This window comes from Gossypium raimondii, chromosome 1 (genome assembly GCF_025698545.1).
Source record: "Gossypium raimondii isolate GPD5lz chromosome 1, ASM2569854v1, whole genome shotgun sequence".
Lineage (NCBI taxonomy): Eukaryota > Viridiplantae > Streptophyta > Magnoliopsida > Malvales > Malvaceae > Gossypium > Gossypium raimondii.
The window spans coordinates 3,330,099-3,344,493 of record NC_068565.1 but is presented as its reverse complement, the minus strand read 5'-3'; the positions used below and the strand labels follow the sequence as shown (position 1 = coordinate 3,344,493).

Sequence of the window (14,395 nt, the reverse complement as noted above, 5' to 3'; positions counted from 1 at the left end):
TTTTTAGTGGCGCTTTTTTAAAGCGCCGCTAATAGTATTTGCAGCGCTTTGAGAAGCGCCGGAAAAAACGCCGCTAAAGAACGCGTCGCTAACTTTCAGCGGCGCTTTTCCCACAAACGCCGCTAAAGACCAAGACCTTTAGCGGCGCTTTTCTCACAAACGCCACTAAAGACCACGACCTTTAGCGGCACTTTTCCACAAACACCGTTAAAGACCATGACCTTTAGCAGCGCTTTTTTACAAACGCCGCTATAGACCACGACCTTTAGCGACGCTTTTCCCACAAACGCCGCTATAGACCATGATCTTTAGCAGCGCTTCTAGCAAAAACGCCACTAAAAACATAACCTTTAAAAAAATTATTTTAATCAAATAATATTTATTTTTATGATAAATATTATATTATGTTTTATTTTTAAAATTTGAACTTTAAATATACTTTTTAAATATAAATATAAAATATTATTTAAATTAAATTTTCTATGAAAATTTTAACTTTAAAACTAAATATAAAAATTAATGAATTTAGTTTTAGAATTTAGGGCCGTAAATTAATAACACAATTAAAATTCAAAAGTTAAAACTCAAGTTGTCGTAAATATTAAAGTAAAATAAAAATTTAGAATCAAAACTAAAATAAACAATGGAAAGATAGCTCAAATGTAGGTTTTTGCTGCAAGTTACAAAGACAATAACGAAAAATTAAACAACACACATAAAATTTATCAAACTAGTTAAGAAATACATGGTGCAGCCATGCAGTATAAATACAATAGAATCATAGGGTAATTTTGTATAAATATCTTCAGAGTACCAAGAACAATTTGTCACAAAATTATAAAACATAATTAAAAAAAAAAAGAACAAGTAGCAGACAAGCTATTTGTTACTTTTTGTTTTGCTTCCAAGGCTTCCTCAGTTGCCTTCATCTTGGCAACAGAATCATCTTCATCATCCCTGCTTAAGAAAACAAAGAACCTATTGTTAAACAATTTAGAACTTGAAAAAGAAAAGAACCATGTTACTCGGACTTAGGTATGAGTGTTAGGTGTCAATATAAAGACATGTCAGATATGGGTATGAAGGCATGTCTGAGATGAGTATGTTCAATTTTTTTCCAAGTTTTCCCACATCCATGGGTTCCGAACACTGATACTTAAATCATAAAGAGTCAGAATAAAAAGCATAACCATAATAATAAAGTACAAACCTAAAAAAGCAAGTACATTCAACAACATATTTTTCTTGAAATCCCATAGAAGCAAGATAGCAAATCATGTGACAACTCTTATCATATAAAAAATAGAGGAATTAATAGATCATAAAACTATAAAGACAGCTAAGGGCAAAAGTGGACATTAGAACCAAAAACAACAAAATAAAGGCACTAATATAATAACTTAAACTTTTAGGTTCAATGATTCTTTGACATCATCAAAATTAATAATACAATTTCTATATGTTAAGAAACATCCTAGCTGAAGGTTAAATGAAGAGGCTTAAACTTAAGAAGCAGCTTACCTATGTTCGGCACCTCTTAAATTATTTACCTGAAACGAAAAGTTTTTTTCAATAAATCATGTACACATCAACTCAAGATGAAGAAAAACAGAAAATATTAGTCCAATGTTATAACTGAAAATTGCATATCCTTGTACAGCTTAATGTGCTTGTTAGCTGATAACGATGTTATCTGAGAATTGTATAACTTTCTTTTCTCTTCAATAGCTTCAATTGAAGCCTTCTCTCAATTGAAACCATTGCCAATTCTTCCTTTTCTGCAAGCAAACTCTTAATGGAGGCTTCCATTCCTTACTGGCTAGAATTAGATTGTTCCAAACTAAGTTTCTGTGCAGTAAGAGAACGTCACATTTAATATTTAAACAAAAATAAGCATGCCACCATTTAACCTTACAGAGGGAAAAAAAATTTAACCATTTAACCAAGGGGATATACTGAGGAAAGCACACGAAGCCACATTAACATAAATGATAAAAGAGCACACTATATAAACAAGAGATTCATCATCATTTAGCAAAGGCAAACCTTTCCACACTGATTAAATATTTGTTCTAATGTTGATACATACAGGATTATCAACAATGAGTACAAATGTTTAGCAAAGCCTAAGTGTCAGTAACTAGGTGCACACATGTGATCAAAGTATATCCATATTAAAAAGTTTTAATTGAGCTGCATCATTAGTATATTTTACATTCATTGTATGCAGATGTGAGTGTTTTGCAGTACAATATAGTGATATATTGCTTTTTTTATATCAACATGATATATTGTTTATTATATTTAAATGCTTAACGCACCGTTATCCTTCCTGGTTTTGTTATAACAGGGAAAAATCCACTCCTTTAATTCACAAACCAGATATCAAAGCTTATGTCAACATATAAAAAGAAAAATGATATACAGGTTTTAAAATGTGTGCTCCCTAAACATAAAACAAATTATCACACTAAGCTAGCTCCAATGCCATTAAAACAATTAGAAACAATACAATAAATGTCAATGCAATTACCTTCCACCATACAGTAAAAAGCCAAGTGCCGCAAACAGTGACAAACCTGCACATATACAGTGAGGATCAAATATCCATTCATTATTGAAACAAATTACAACATGATTAACATTTATAAAGCATCTAAACTAAGTGATTATCCTGAATCATGGTACATCAACAGAGCACCAAAGTTACTCAACAGTTAACTACTAAAAATCTATTAAGAACACCAAAAAGACTTACCTGCAAAGAACATTTTAGATAGAATGACTAAAACTGGGATATATTTCCACCACAATATCAGCCACATTGCTATCTGAAATCAAGTACCCCCAGCCTCATGTTAGAGAAACTTTATTAACATCTTGTCCGAAGCAATGTTTCAAAGGAAATCAATTATGCAATAGCACTTACAAAGGTGACAGAATCATTAAACTTGCTAGATAAGAAAAAATATATACCTATGTTACTTGGACTCAGGTATGAGTGTCAGATACGAGTATGTATCTGACATAGGTGTGGTTAGTTTTTCTATGTTTTTTTATGTATTTGAAGGATCCTCGGAGGTCATATCTTCATATCCGTGTTTCGGACATAAATGTCGGTCATGGGTACTTCATGAAAAATGAAGAGTCCTAACAACTTAGATATATTTTGTGGGTTCATATTTACTACTAAAATTTGCAAGTGCTAGAAACATCCTTGCATTGTTCTAGCAAAAGAAATAGTGTATTCTAACTTACTAACCTATTTTATGGTTTATCCCTCATCCAACTAATGGCAAAATAAATATCATATTCTTCTAACCTTCAAAAATCTGCAAATGCTATATACATCCTTCCCCACTTAACATGTATGTACATCCTTCCCCACTTAACCAGTCATCAAATCAGACCAGCTTATATCTATATATGCTACTTACAAACCTGCACCATTCATGTCTCAAGCTGGTAACTGACATTTAAGATGGACTATATATAATTATTCCCAAACCTTAGAGTAACTGAAATCGCAGATTTTCAAACGAGGTGCAGAACTTCCATCTAAAAGGGTATTTTCTTATTTCAAATCTCTATGGCATATTTGCTGCAAACAAGAATAGGAACATGGAAACAATAAGTAGATTTAGTTCTTACATTTGGCATACACTAAGAAACATCAAGGTTTGATTTTTTTGAGTTTAAATACCATGGAGTGACAGTAATTAACACCAGAGATCAACTGCTGAAAAAAATATCTAGCCTGAAGAAATACAAGTAAGCACTAAAATAAATTTTGTTTCCAAAAAAAAAAAAAGTGGGAATGAAAAGAATAAAAATAGAAACAGAAAAAGGACCTCATCTTCACTGAATCTACCAGCACTGTAAATTCGATCAAAGAGCTCACCACCAGCAGCATACTCCATCACAATTGCTAAATGGGTAGGCATCAAAACCACCTACAGCATTCATATCCCATCAAAAATAGAAACATCCTAAATTTTTTAAAAGGGAAATGAAGCAATAGAAACATCAAAAATATAAACATCCTTAACCTCATCTTCCACTCAGTACCCTTTAATTTCCAATCCCTTTTTGCTCTTTTTCTCATCGTTTCCTTGGTTTAAGAAGGGCTTTTCTTTGCTCTTCTTTCCAGGATTCCTTCTCATCGAGAGATGCGGCATTACCGCTGTTGTCTCTATGCCTTTTTGCCTATCTTACTCTTTCTCGAGGGACAGATGCCGATTATCCTACAATGCTTTTTTTAACATCTGAAAAAGCTTTTCTTCACAGGTCGAGAGAAGCCCAAGAATTCCTATCTAAGGCTCGGAACCAACCTCAGCAGTTAGGTGTTCGCAGATGAGTTTACGATCCTACCCAGCCTTTCTTCTTGCGACTAGTTGAGTTGACCTTTCTGTCTGGAGCGCGAGTGTAGCGAAGGACCCTTCTAGGACCACCTATCTTTTTATCTTTATATCGTTATATATATATATAAATATAGGGCTTTCACTGCCTCCCTTAATACAGTACAACACGAATTTTTGGGAGGTTTATTTGATTTATAATCAGAGGAGAAGCTATCTTACTTTCCCGGTAGTGTGCCTTCTGGTTTTGGTGAGGAGTGAGCCGGAAGGAACAAATAATCTTGAAAAAAGCTTCTTATTCATTCAACAAAGCATCAGTAACTGATTGCGGACCAATCAGACATTTTTTTTTAGAAAAGAGAAGGGAAGAGGATCCCATCCTGGTTCTGGGTTCTTTGATTTTGGAGCCTTTTTATCCATTTGAGAGTTTTAAGACGAAGAACAAACAAGAACTGGCTTGGCTTCAGTTGGGAAGAAACACAGAGTGAATAAGCTTTTGGGTTTTTTACTTGGATGTGGGAAATTAGGGATTTTAGGGGGGGAAGTTGGGGATTTCGGGGGAGGGGATTTGTCAAAATGGCGCTATTTTTTTTTTGAAGTAAAATTTTTTTTTTGGCGTTTTTATAAAAGCGCCTCAATTGCTTATCTTTTGCGGTGTTTTTAAAAAATATCGTAAAAAATTATTTCATTTGGAATAAAATGATACCGTTTTGCTATATAAATGGCGCTATTTTTTTAAAGTAAAATTATTTTTGTGGCGTTTTTTATAAAAACGCCGCTATTGCTTGCAAAAAATTATTTCATTTGGAATAAAACGACATTGTTTTGCTATGCTAAAATGGAGCTATTTTTGTAAAGTAAAATTATTTTTTGTGGCGTTTTTTATAAAAACGCCGCTATTGCTTACCTTTTGCGGCGTTTTTCATAAAAGCGCCGCAAAAAATTATTTCATTTGGAATAAAACGACACTGTTTTGCTATGCTAAAAATCTTTTATTTTTCATTAAAATTATTAGTTAAGTGATTTTATAAAACATTTACTATTATTTTTATAAATTGAATTTTATAAAAAATCAAGTACTCTCAAAATAAATATCGTATATTTTAATAAGAAAAAATGATTAAATAGTCGTAATTAATTATTAAGTTAGAATTATCCAATGTAAGCAATTAATCTCTCACATATCAAATTTCTATTAAAGATTGAGGCGTTAATCATGATTTTATATTATTCATTTCGATCTAATCTCCATTTTATTAGAGATATTTCTTCCTAACTAAAATATAATTATTTTGCTAGATGTTCGATGTGGAATGATTTTAGTTTTTGTATTTTATTTTTATTTGCTATAATTTGGTCCTATATATCCAAAATAGATAGTTACCTATCTGTATCAATTTGTTACATATTTTTATTAATTTTTTTAAATCTAATATTTAAATATATCAAATGGTTTAGATTAAATATTTTTTAGTCATAAACACCGCTAATGTTACCTTTTCCGGCGTTTACAGAAGAAACGCCACTAATAAATTAAATTCTTGTAATGAAACGACACCGTTTTGAAAAATTCTAATACATATTAGCGGCGTTTTTGCTATAAACGCCGCCAAAGCTCACATATTTTATAATTTTTTATATTCAATTATTGTATATTGCATATCAATTTTAAATTAATAATCTTTACAATTTATTATTATCTCTTTTACAATTATATAAGAAGTTATTTAATACATAAATTAAAAAAATACTAATTAATCTAAACCTTAAACTCTAAGCTGACCTTGAATCTCTAAACCCTAAATCACTAACTCTTAACCACAAACACCAAACCCCTAACCACTAACCCCTAAACCTTATTTAATATATAAATTAAAAAATACTAATTAATCTAAATCCTAAACCCTAACCCTAACCCTAACCCGACCCCGAATCCCTAACCCCTAACCCCTAAACATTATTTAATATATAAATTCAAACACACTAATTAATCTAAACCCTAAACCCTAACCTGACATCGAATCCATAAACCCTAAATCCCTAACTCTTAACCTCTAACCCTTAACCCCTAACCCATAAACCTTAAATCACAACCCTTAAATCAGAATCCCTAATCCATAATCCCTAATTCCATAATCTATAAACCTTAAAATTGTAACTCTTAAATCGGCCCTAAATCCTAAATTAACCATATATATTAAACCCTAAACTATAATGATAATTAAATTAAATATTTTATAATTAATACTATCGTATCTTTTACAATTATATTTGAAATTATTTAATATATAAATTAAAATCAATCAATTATGTACCCAAAAAAATTAAAATTATTTTAAATAATAGTATTTTAATTTCTCCATTTTTAACAAATATTTTTCTATTTTTTTATTTCAAATTATTTCTACGTGTCATTATTTCAAATTTGTCTATTTTTAACAAATATTCAATTAAAAATAAATTAAATTATAATTAATATAAATAAACAAATTAACTAGTAAATAGACAGATAAAATATTTTTGCGACGCTTTTTCAAAAACGCCGCTAAAGCCCCGAGCATTAACGGCGCTTCTTGGAAAACGCCGCTAAAGCCCCCAGCATTAGCGGCGCTTTTCCAAAAGCACCACTAAAAATCTGAGCATTAGCGGCGCTTTTCCAAAAACGCCGCTAAAAATCTGAGCATTAGCGGCGCTTTCTTTAAAAACGCCGCTAAAGCCCCAAAAGATAGAAAACGATGCCGTTGGGCTTAGGTTTTTTGCGGCGTTTTTTTAAAAAACGCCGCTAATGCTTGATCTTTAGCGGCATTTTACGTAATGCGCCGCTAATGCTCGATTTTTAGTGACGTTTTTTTATCCAAATGCCGCTAAAAGCCTGTATTGGTGTAGTGTTTGTACCATGACAACAACTTGGATTAGACTCATGATGTTGAAGTAATGTTTTACAACTTTATTTTTGTTATTCCAAAAGTTGTTATTTTAGTCAAAGGATATATATTTCGTTTATTAATTTACTAATTATTAATTATATTGTGATACTGTGTATCAACATGAGTGAAAAAAGGGGAGACAAAATGGTCTTGAAGAAGGTTTTGAATATGGAGACAAAAGATTTTATGGAGAAGAAGAAGATAAGCCATGGAGTGTCTCACATGTCCCCCAAAATGAAGTGTCTGGGATTATTTAAATCATGGGTATTTCAAGTCGAATCTCGGGTTGAGTTATTTTCACTATAATTATATAACAATTATCTACTGCATTAAATATGCATTCAAGATAAAATTCTTGCATAAATTATTTTATTTTGTTAAACTCCTAAATAAATAGGTATCACAAGTTAATTAGGCACCAAGTTAATTAAAAATTATTAAAATATTCTTTATATGTAACATAAATTATATTATTATGAGAGTGTTTTCGACTTTTTATATTTTATTTAAAATCAATAAAATCCCAATCATAATAAATCTTGAATTCATGATACAATGCATTTTAAACATTTAACTTTACCATTCAAATCAAATAAGGCAAACTATACAAATAGTCACCCAACTATGCTTGCATTCTGTTTTGGTCACCCAATTTTTTAAAAAAATCAATTTAGACACTAATATTTGTACTCATTCATGTTTTGGTCACTGTTGTTAAATTGATAATGAAAATAATGGTGTGGCCTTTTTCTAATTGGTATAATAAGACATTTAGTCCTTAATACTTGCATATTCTACCAATTTGATTCTAATTCTAAATAATTCAATAACTTCAACTCTTCATATTTACAAATTCTATCAATTTGAAGACTAAATGTGTTATTATAACAGTTAAAAATGTCGCATCATTATTCTCGTTTTCAATTTAACAATGGATGATAAAAAAGAAATGAATAAAACATTAGGGCCTAAATTAAAAAAATTAAAATTGAGTGACCAAAACAGGAATATGAGTATAGTTGAATGACCATTTGTATATTTTACCCAATCAAATATTTATTTAATTCTTACATAAAATTTAATAAATATATGCGTTTATTTTTCTGGCGAATATTGTGATATGCCATAATCCATAAGATGTATGAAGCTTTTGGCAACGGTAGCGTCACCAATCTTTAAATTCCGATTTCCCCGGCTATACAAAGATTAATTGGAAATTCATTGAAACATTTATATACAACTAGAATAAACCCTCCCACTTCGTTAAGGATTTTTTATTTTTTTATTTAATAATAAATATATTAAAATTTAAATTTACTATAATTATTTAATCATGCATTACAAATTTATATTATGTATATGAATCTTTAGCAACACATTTTTTTTAACACTAATCTCATTATAGGTTATTTATCATATCTGTTTTTTTTTATATACAATAAAACCTAATTCTACCCATAGCCTATCTCCAACTATTAAATAGGTCTCAGCGTACTCAAACTCACGTCCTCCTGCATCGATAATAGTGTGAATGCCAATCAAGATATTCATCTGCTTCCGAATCCTACAAGACCCATTCATTCTTTTTTCTCTTATATATGGTCAGAACTTCATCTGGGTTCAAATTCTACTGAGAGGTCCACTATAGATAAAAAATTGTTGAAGAAATTAAGAACAATATGTTCCTTTTGTCCCTTCCAAGCGATCAAAAAAATAAAGAAATAGTTAATATATTCAAGATAATTAGTATTTACAAAATACCGTCTCAATTCATCCTATTTCATCATATCCAAGATGTGATATGGTTCCGAAGGACTAACTGGGCAATTCCAATAAGATTTCATTCTTGAACAAATATCCATTTTTATTTATTTATTTCATCTATTCCATGACCAGAACAGGGGGATACACATTAGAAGAAATGACAGATCTATTCACTATATCAATAACCGAGTCGGATCTGGTGTATTATAAGGGATTTGCCTTTTCTATTGATTCCTATGGATTAGATCAAAACCAATTCTTGAATGAGGTATTAATTCAACTCCAGGGATGAATCGAAAAAGAAATCTTTATCGGCTCTACCTCCTATTTTTATTAAGAAAATGAATATTTTTTATCGAAGGATCAGAAAAAAATCGGTCCGGATCTCTTGCGGGAATGATTTGGAAGACTCAATTCGCCATTTTAACTATATATTTTAAGATATATTTTACTTATAAGAGGTAAAAAATAATATATGATTAATGATTTTGAATCAACTTAAGACACAAAACGTGGACCAACCTCTTTAGATATATTATTTAAAAACAAAATAAATTCATTGTTTAGAGCAAAAATAAATTTTGATATGAAGCCGATATGTGAGTGAATGTTCCAATCCTTCTCTAAAAATCAACTTCAAATACATAACCTGTTTGAGATTTTAATAAAAACTTTTATTTTGGCTGATAAAAGAACTTCAAATACATAATTTTAAGATAAAATAGTTCTATATTTGTTCAAACAGATGGGGTATGTACCTCAATCAATATAAAGTAACATGTAGACCCACCCTGTTAAATAACCCATTTACAGATTAAAAATTATAAAAATTAAAAGAATAATTTAAGAAATAAGTTTTAATTTTTATATTTTCAAGAAAAATAAGTTGGAAGAAGAGGGATAGGTATGAGAGAAGCTGGATTCATTTCATATGTACCTTGAACTTCATATATTCATCTGCATAATACATACATAGGCAAGTATCATGCACAAAAGAAACAACAGACCGTCACGCCAACTTCTACAGTTTCACCGCCAACAATATCACCAATGGCTTCAAGAATATCGATGGTGGCTTCAGCGATTTCTTTGGCGGATTCCAAAACGTCATCTGCATCGTTCACTTTAGTAGCATCTTGAGGCTGCTTGGCATCTTCAGGTTGCTTTTCCTCACCATCTTCCTTCTGTTCTCCTTTCTTTTTGCGACTTGCCAACGCAATTACAAACCCAAATACAACAAAGAATAAGAGACCGATCGATGATAGGCGCAAACTGCCCACCCATCTTTACTTTCCGAAGTTGCTATCTATACAAAGATTAAATGCAAACTTAACCAATCTTTTATATATAATAAGTTTTTATAAGCTTTGGAATTCTGAGAAATATTAAAAGTTTGTTCTTTCACCATGAACGGCCGGATATATATATATATATATTATTGAGTTTGGTATATGAGTTTTTTTTTCAATTTGATATTTTATTTTGTTACCTTAGTTAAATACTTGAGTTTGGCAGAAATGCTTAATTTGGTAACTGATTTTTTCCTAATTAAGTATCGATATTCTTTTCTACTAGAGTAGACATATCAAACATTCATTAAGTTATTTGATTTAGATACCAAATTTAATATCAAAACGAAACTTAAATACTAAAAATATATTAAATATAAAATATAAAATATAAAATATATTTTAAAAAGTAGGATGGAATATTTATATAGATGCTTGAGTATCTTTATTTTAATTTTTACTGCGATTTTAATTTGCTTTTTCGTACTGAAATTTGTTGCCTTATGTTTTAGCTTTTGCTTGATTTGTAATTTTTTTGTTTGTTATGATTCAATTTCAATACTTAGTAAATATGACACAATAAAAATAAAAAATTTAATTCCTATTAATTTTGAAAGTGAACAAAGATGATTAATTACGAAAATTAATAGTTTCTTTAATAGTATAGAATTTAATTTATATAATAATAAATTAAGTCCTTAATATTTATCTATTTTTTCAATTTAATCCTAATTTTAAAAAAATTCAAAAATCATTTTAATAGCACTTTCAAGGAAGTTTACACCAAATGGATCAGGTTTGAAAGGTGGGGTTTTGATGCAATGATGTTTTAAAAGCCCCAATGAAAGGAAATATATTAGAAAATAATGAAGATGAAAATGAACTAGAGTTTCATTAATTTAAAAAGAAAAGAAAAGAATTGATTAATATAAGATCCCTAACAAGGTTAAAAGTTAATTAATTAAATAAAAAATCATTTTAATAAAACTTTCAAAATGAATGGGCATTTCATGCATAACTGACAATGATGTTTTAAAAGGAAATGTATAAAAATAATGAAGCTGAAAATGATCCCATAAAAAGTTTTTGTTCTAATATTTGTTACAAATATTAGAGGAGCAATATATATATATATATATATATATATATATATATATATATATATATAGAATCAAACCTTTTGAGTTATAAATTATATTAATAAACTTAGGAATGAGCTGGAAAGGTAAAGACTCTCTAATCATTGAGATTGGATCAAATGAGGCATTAGTGTAGGTAATGTTTGAGAACAGAATGGTTAGAGTAGATAATGTTTCTTTCTCGAAAGGTTGAGACCGTGGATGCTGCAATCTATCTTCAAGGATATTGAAAACAGATGGTTAGAGTAGGTAATGTTTCCTTCTCGAAAGCTAAGAAGCACGGAAATGAGATGGCTTATGCTCTGGCGTTAGCTAGAATAAAAAGGCATGGTGGTGAATATATATTGAGTGATGTTGTTGTGTTTCTTCTGAAGAATTGGTTAGCAGTTAGTGCCTAAAGGATTCTTGGTTATATGGGGCATATGTTTTGGTTGCTTGCACAATTTTTTTAGAGGGCAGATTAACAGAGGGGGGTTTTGGAGTCTAGTGGTATGAAATTATGATGTTATCGATATGAGATTTTGGTGTTTTGTACTTGGGTGATGGACACTTTTCGTGGGGGATTGCTGCATTTTGTAGATTTTAATATTATTTACAAATGCGTAAATGTGTAATAATTTGATTGAGATAAAAAAAAAAACTTAAAACAGCTTTCAATGTATGTTTAAGTAACACAAGATTTCTTTAAAAGAATGAGACTTAAACTTAATTTTTAATTTTTAAAAGCATCATATTTATTAATGATGTAATTTAATGTCGACGACTATGAAAAAATAATTATAACTTCGCCTTAGAACTACCTAATTTACTAACCCAAAAGAAAATCTTTCTGAAATTGATAACAAGTTTAATAATTTTAGACAAATCTCTATCATCTTAATTATCCCAACTACAATAAATGATGTTCAAGACAAGTCAAGTTTAATACGTAAGTAGTGTGGAATCAAGTTTTAAATATCAAGGAAATATGAAAGCACTGAAACGTTTTGTTTAGGGTAAATGAAAGCTTCTGAAACTTTGAGAAATCAAAGTAATTAAACCAATAAAATTCCTTTGGACGTTTTTGGCACATGAATTGTATTGTTTTACACTAAACAATTAGTCATGGTCTTCCATAACAATTACACTAAACAATTCATCAAGGAAGGAATATTCCAGCCCAATACGTCGCAAGCCACATTTAAAAATCTTTTGGTTTCATTTGGATTCATGCCTCATTTGCAAACTCGAATTTGAGATAATAAAATTTAACAAAAAATCGATCCACCCTCAACCAACGTTATATCATAAATGTCATCAATCGTTACATATAAAGGCGTTTAATTTCTGAACCCCAATAATCCATTTTTTTTGACGGTTTTTAGCAGCCATTTATCGGACAAACGCCACTAATAAACTCCGCGGAGTCCTCAAATTCCTGTAGTGTGACTTAACTTTTTTAGCATATTTTGATGATATTTCATATTAATAATATGTTCGTGGAAGTGAATGACATGTTTGACATTATATGTATAAGATGTTGATGAATTATCAAGTATTCTAATTTAGTGGAGGCAGGGGCGAAGTCAGATCAATCTTTTAAGGGAGTCGAATAAAATTTTAATTTTTAAAAGATTAAATCGAATTTTTATAATTTTAAGGGGTCAATGTATAATTTTACTTTTACTAATTTAAAATTTTTTAAAATATTTAAAAGCTTAAATAACAATTTTATATTTTAGGGGGTCAGAGCCATGCCCCTCTAGATTCGAGGACCAAAATTTAATATGAGAGGTTAATGAGAGATTGAAAGCAGATATTAAATGAAATAAGCTGAAACACAACAAAATCTGAGTCAACACGAAATATAAGTTTTATGGTTTTGATTGAAGATAAGAATGGAGGCATCAATACCAAAATGAGATTGTCAAACACTATCTATTACACTAATTATAATTTTCAAACTGATATTTATATTAATTTAATATTTTTTATATATAAGTTGCATAATATAAATGTTATTTAGTTAAATAAAATTAGATTAGAGCAAATCCTAATTTATTTTTATACCAACATTATTTTCTTTGAATTTATTTTTAAATTTAATATTTTATTCAACTTTAAAAGAAAAGGATAAATGGTTATTTGCTTGATTTAATGTCTAGATTTAATTCAATATTCAACCCGTCAAAATTATCTATTAGACTAATATGAGAAAATCCTCTGACTGTTTTTTATTTTTCAGCCTTATAAATTAAAAGGGTCATGATAATAAATTTAAAATAATTATTTTATTTTATTTTTATTAATGTTTAATTATTATTATTATTATTATTATTTATTTCATCTATAACTAATGTACAAATTGTAAAATTAATTATAACTTCAATTAAAATTAAAAAGAAAAGATTGGCAACAAAAATTGTAAAAAAATACAGACTCAATCATCATAACAACGAAAAAGTAAACAAGTCATCTAACATCTACATCACAATGGATTCTCTTTTGACTCACCTGCACCTAAAGAATCGATGCTTTATGCACAGAGTTCTCCCATAAACTCCTCTTCAATGCAATCACACAAGTCTTGATCTAAGGCAAAAGATTTATCCGAAAATAAAAATTTTAATTATCTCATCTCATCAACTCAATTCAACCAAACCTAAACTAAATTAACACAAAAATCTATTCATATATTTTCCTTTTAATTTATATATAATTTCAATTATGATTTAAATTTAAATACTTAATACTGAACATATAGCCTAAGGAAAATTGGTAATTATGAACAATAATTTAACACATGTAAAAGTTTTTTAACTATACTTATCTAGTTACATATGCGGCACACATAATATGATACTAATATATATATGGCAAAATAATATAAAGCTAAAAGGTGAGATAATTAAATGAAGTGTTTCTAATCTTACATGACA

At 29.3% G+C, this 14,395-nt stretch overlaps 1 protein-coding gene across 25 annotated transcripts; it reads right to left on the bottom strand.

The window, feature by feature from the left end:
• Positions 1 to 680: 680 nt before the first annotated feature.
• LOC105776136 (serine/threonine-protein kinase SAPK2) lies at positions 681 to 4,942 on the bottom strand. Of its 25 annotated transcripts, none has more exons than XR_001127880.2 (8): positions 4,050 to 4,941; positions 3,852 to 3,953; positions 3,704 to 3,757; positions 2,759 to 2,831; positions 2,534 to 2,579; positions 1,637 to 1,848; positions 1,522 to 1,550; positions 681 to 960 (listed from the first exon to the last, which is right to left on the bottom strand). XR_001127880.2 is itself a non-coding variant. In XM_012598680.2 (7 exons), exons 2-6 carry the CDS (start codon positions 3,942 to 3,944, stop codon positions 1,547 to 1,549), a joined length of 270 nt encoding a protein of 89 aa, XP_012454134.1. In that variant the 5' UTR covers positions 3,945 to 3,953; positions 4,050 to 4,941; the 3' UTR covers positions 681 to 960; positions 1,522 to 1,546. The 25 variants fall into 25 exon arrangements, 8 of the variants coding, with proteins under 8 accessions (XP_012454134.1, XP_012454127.1, XP_012454111.1 ...); XR_001127878.2 differs by having other exon boundaries at positions 681 to 957; XR_001127881.2 differs by having other exon boundaries at positions 1,659 to 1,848.
• Positions 4,943 to 14,395: the final 9,453 nt, after the last annotated feature.

Bases quoted from the DNA above. Each gene is read 5' to 3' on its own strand.
- LOC105776136 (XM_052629770.1), bottom strand. From the start codon at position 3,944: ATGCCTACCCATTTAGCAATTGTGATGGAGTATGCTGCTGGTGGTGAG. The intron at 2,580-2,758 runs GTAAGTCTTTTT...GTATATGTGCAG, and splicing joins ATCTAAAATGTTCTTTGCAG to GTTTGTCACTGTTTGCGGCA. The intron at 1,849-2,533 runs GTAATTGCATTG...CTTACTGCACAG, and splicing joins TTTTTACTGTATGGTGGAAG to AAACTTAGTTTGGAACAATC.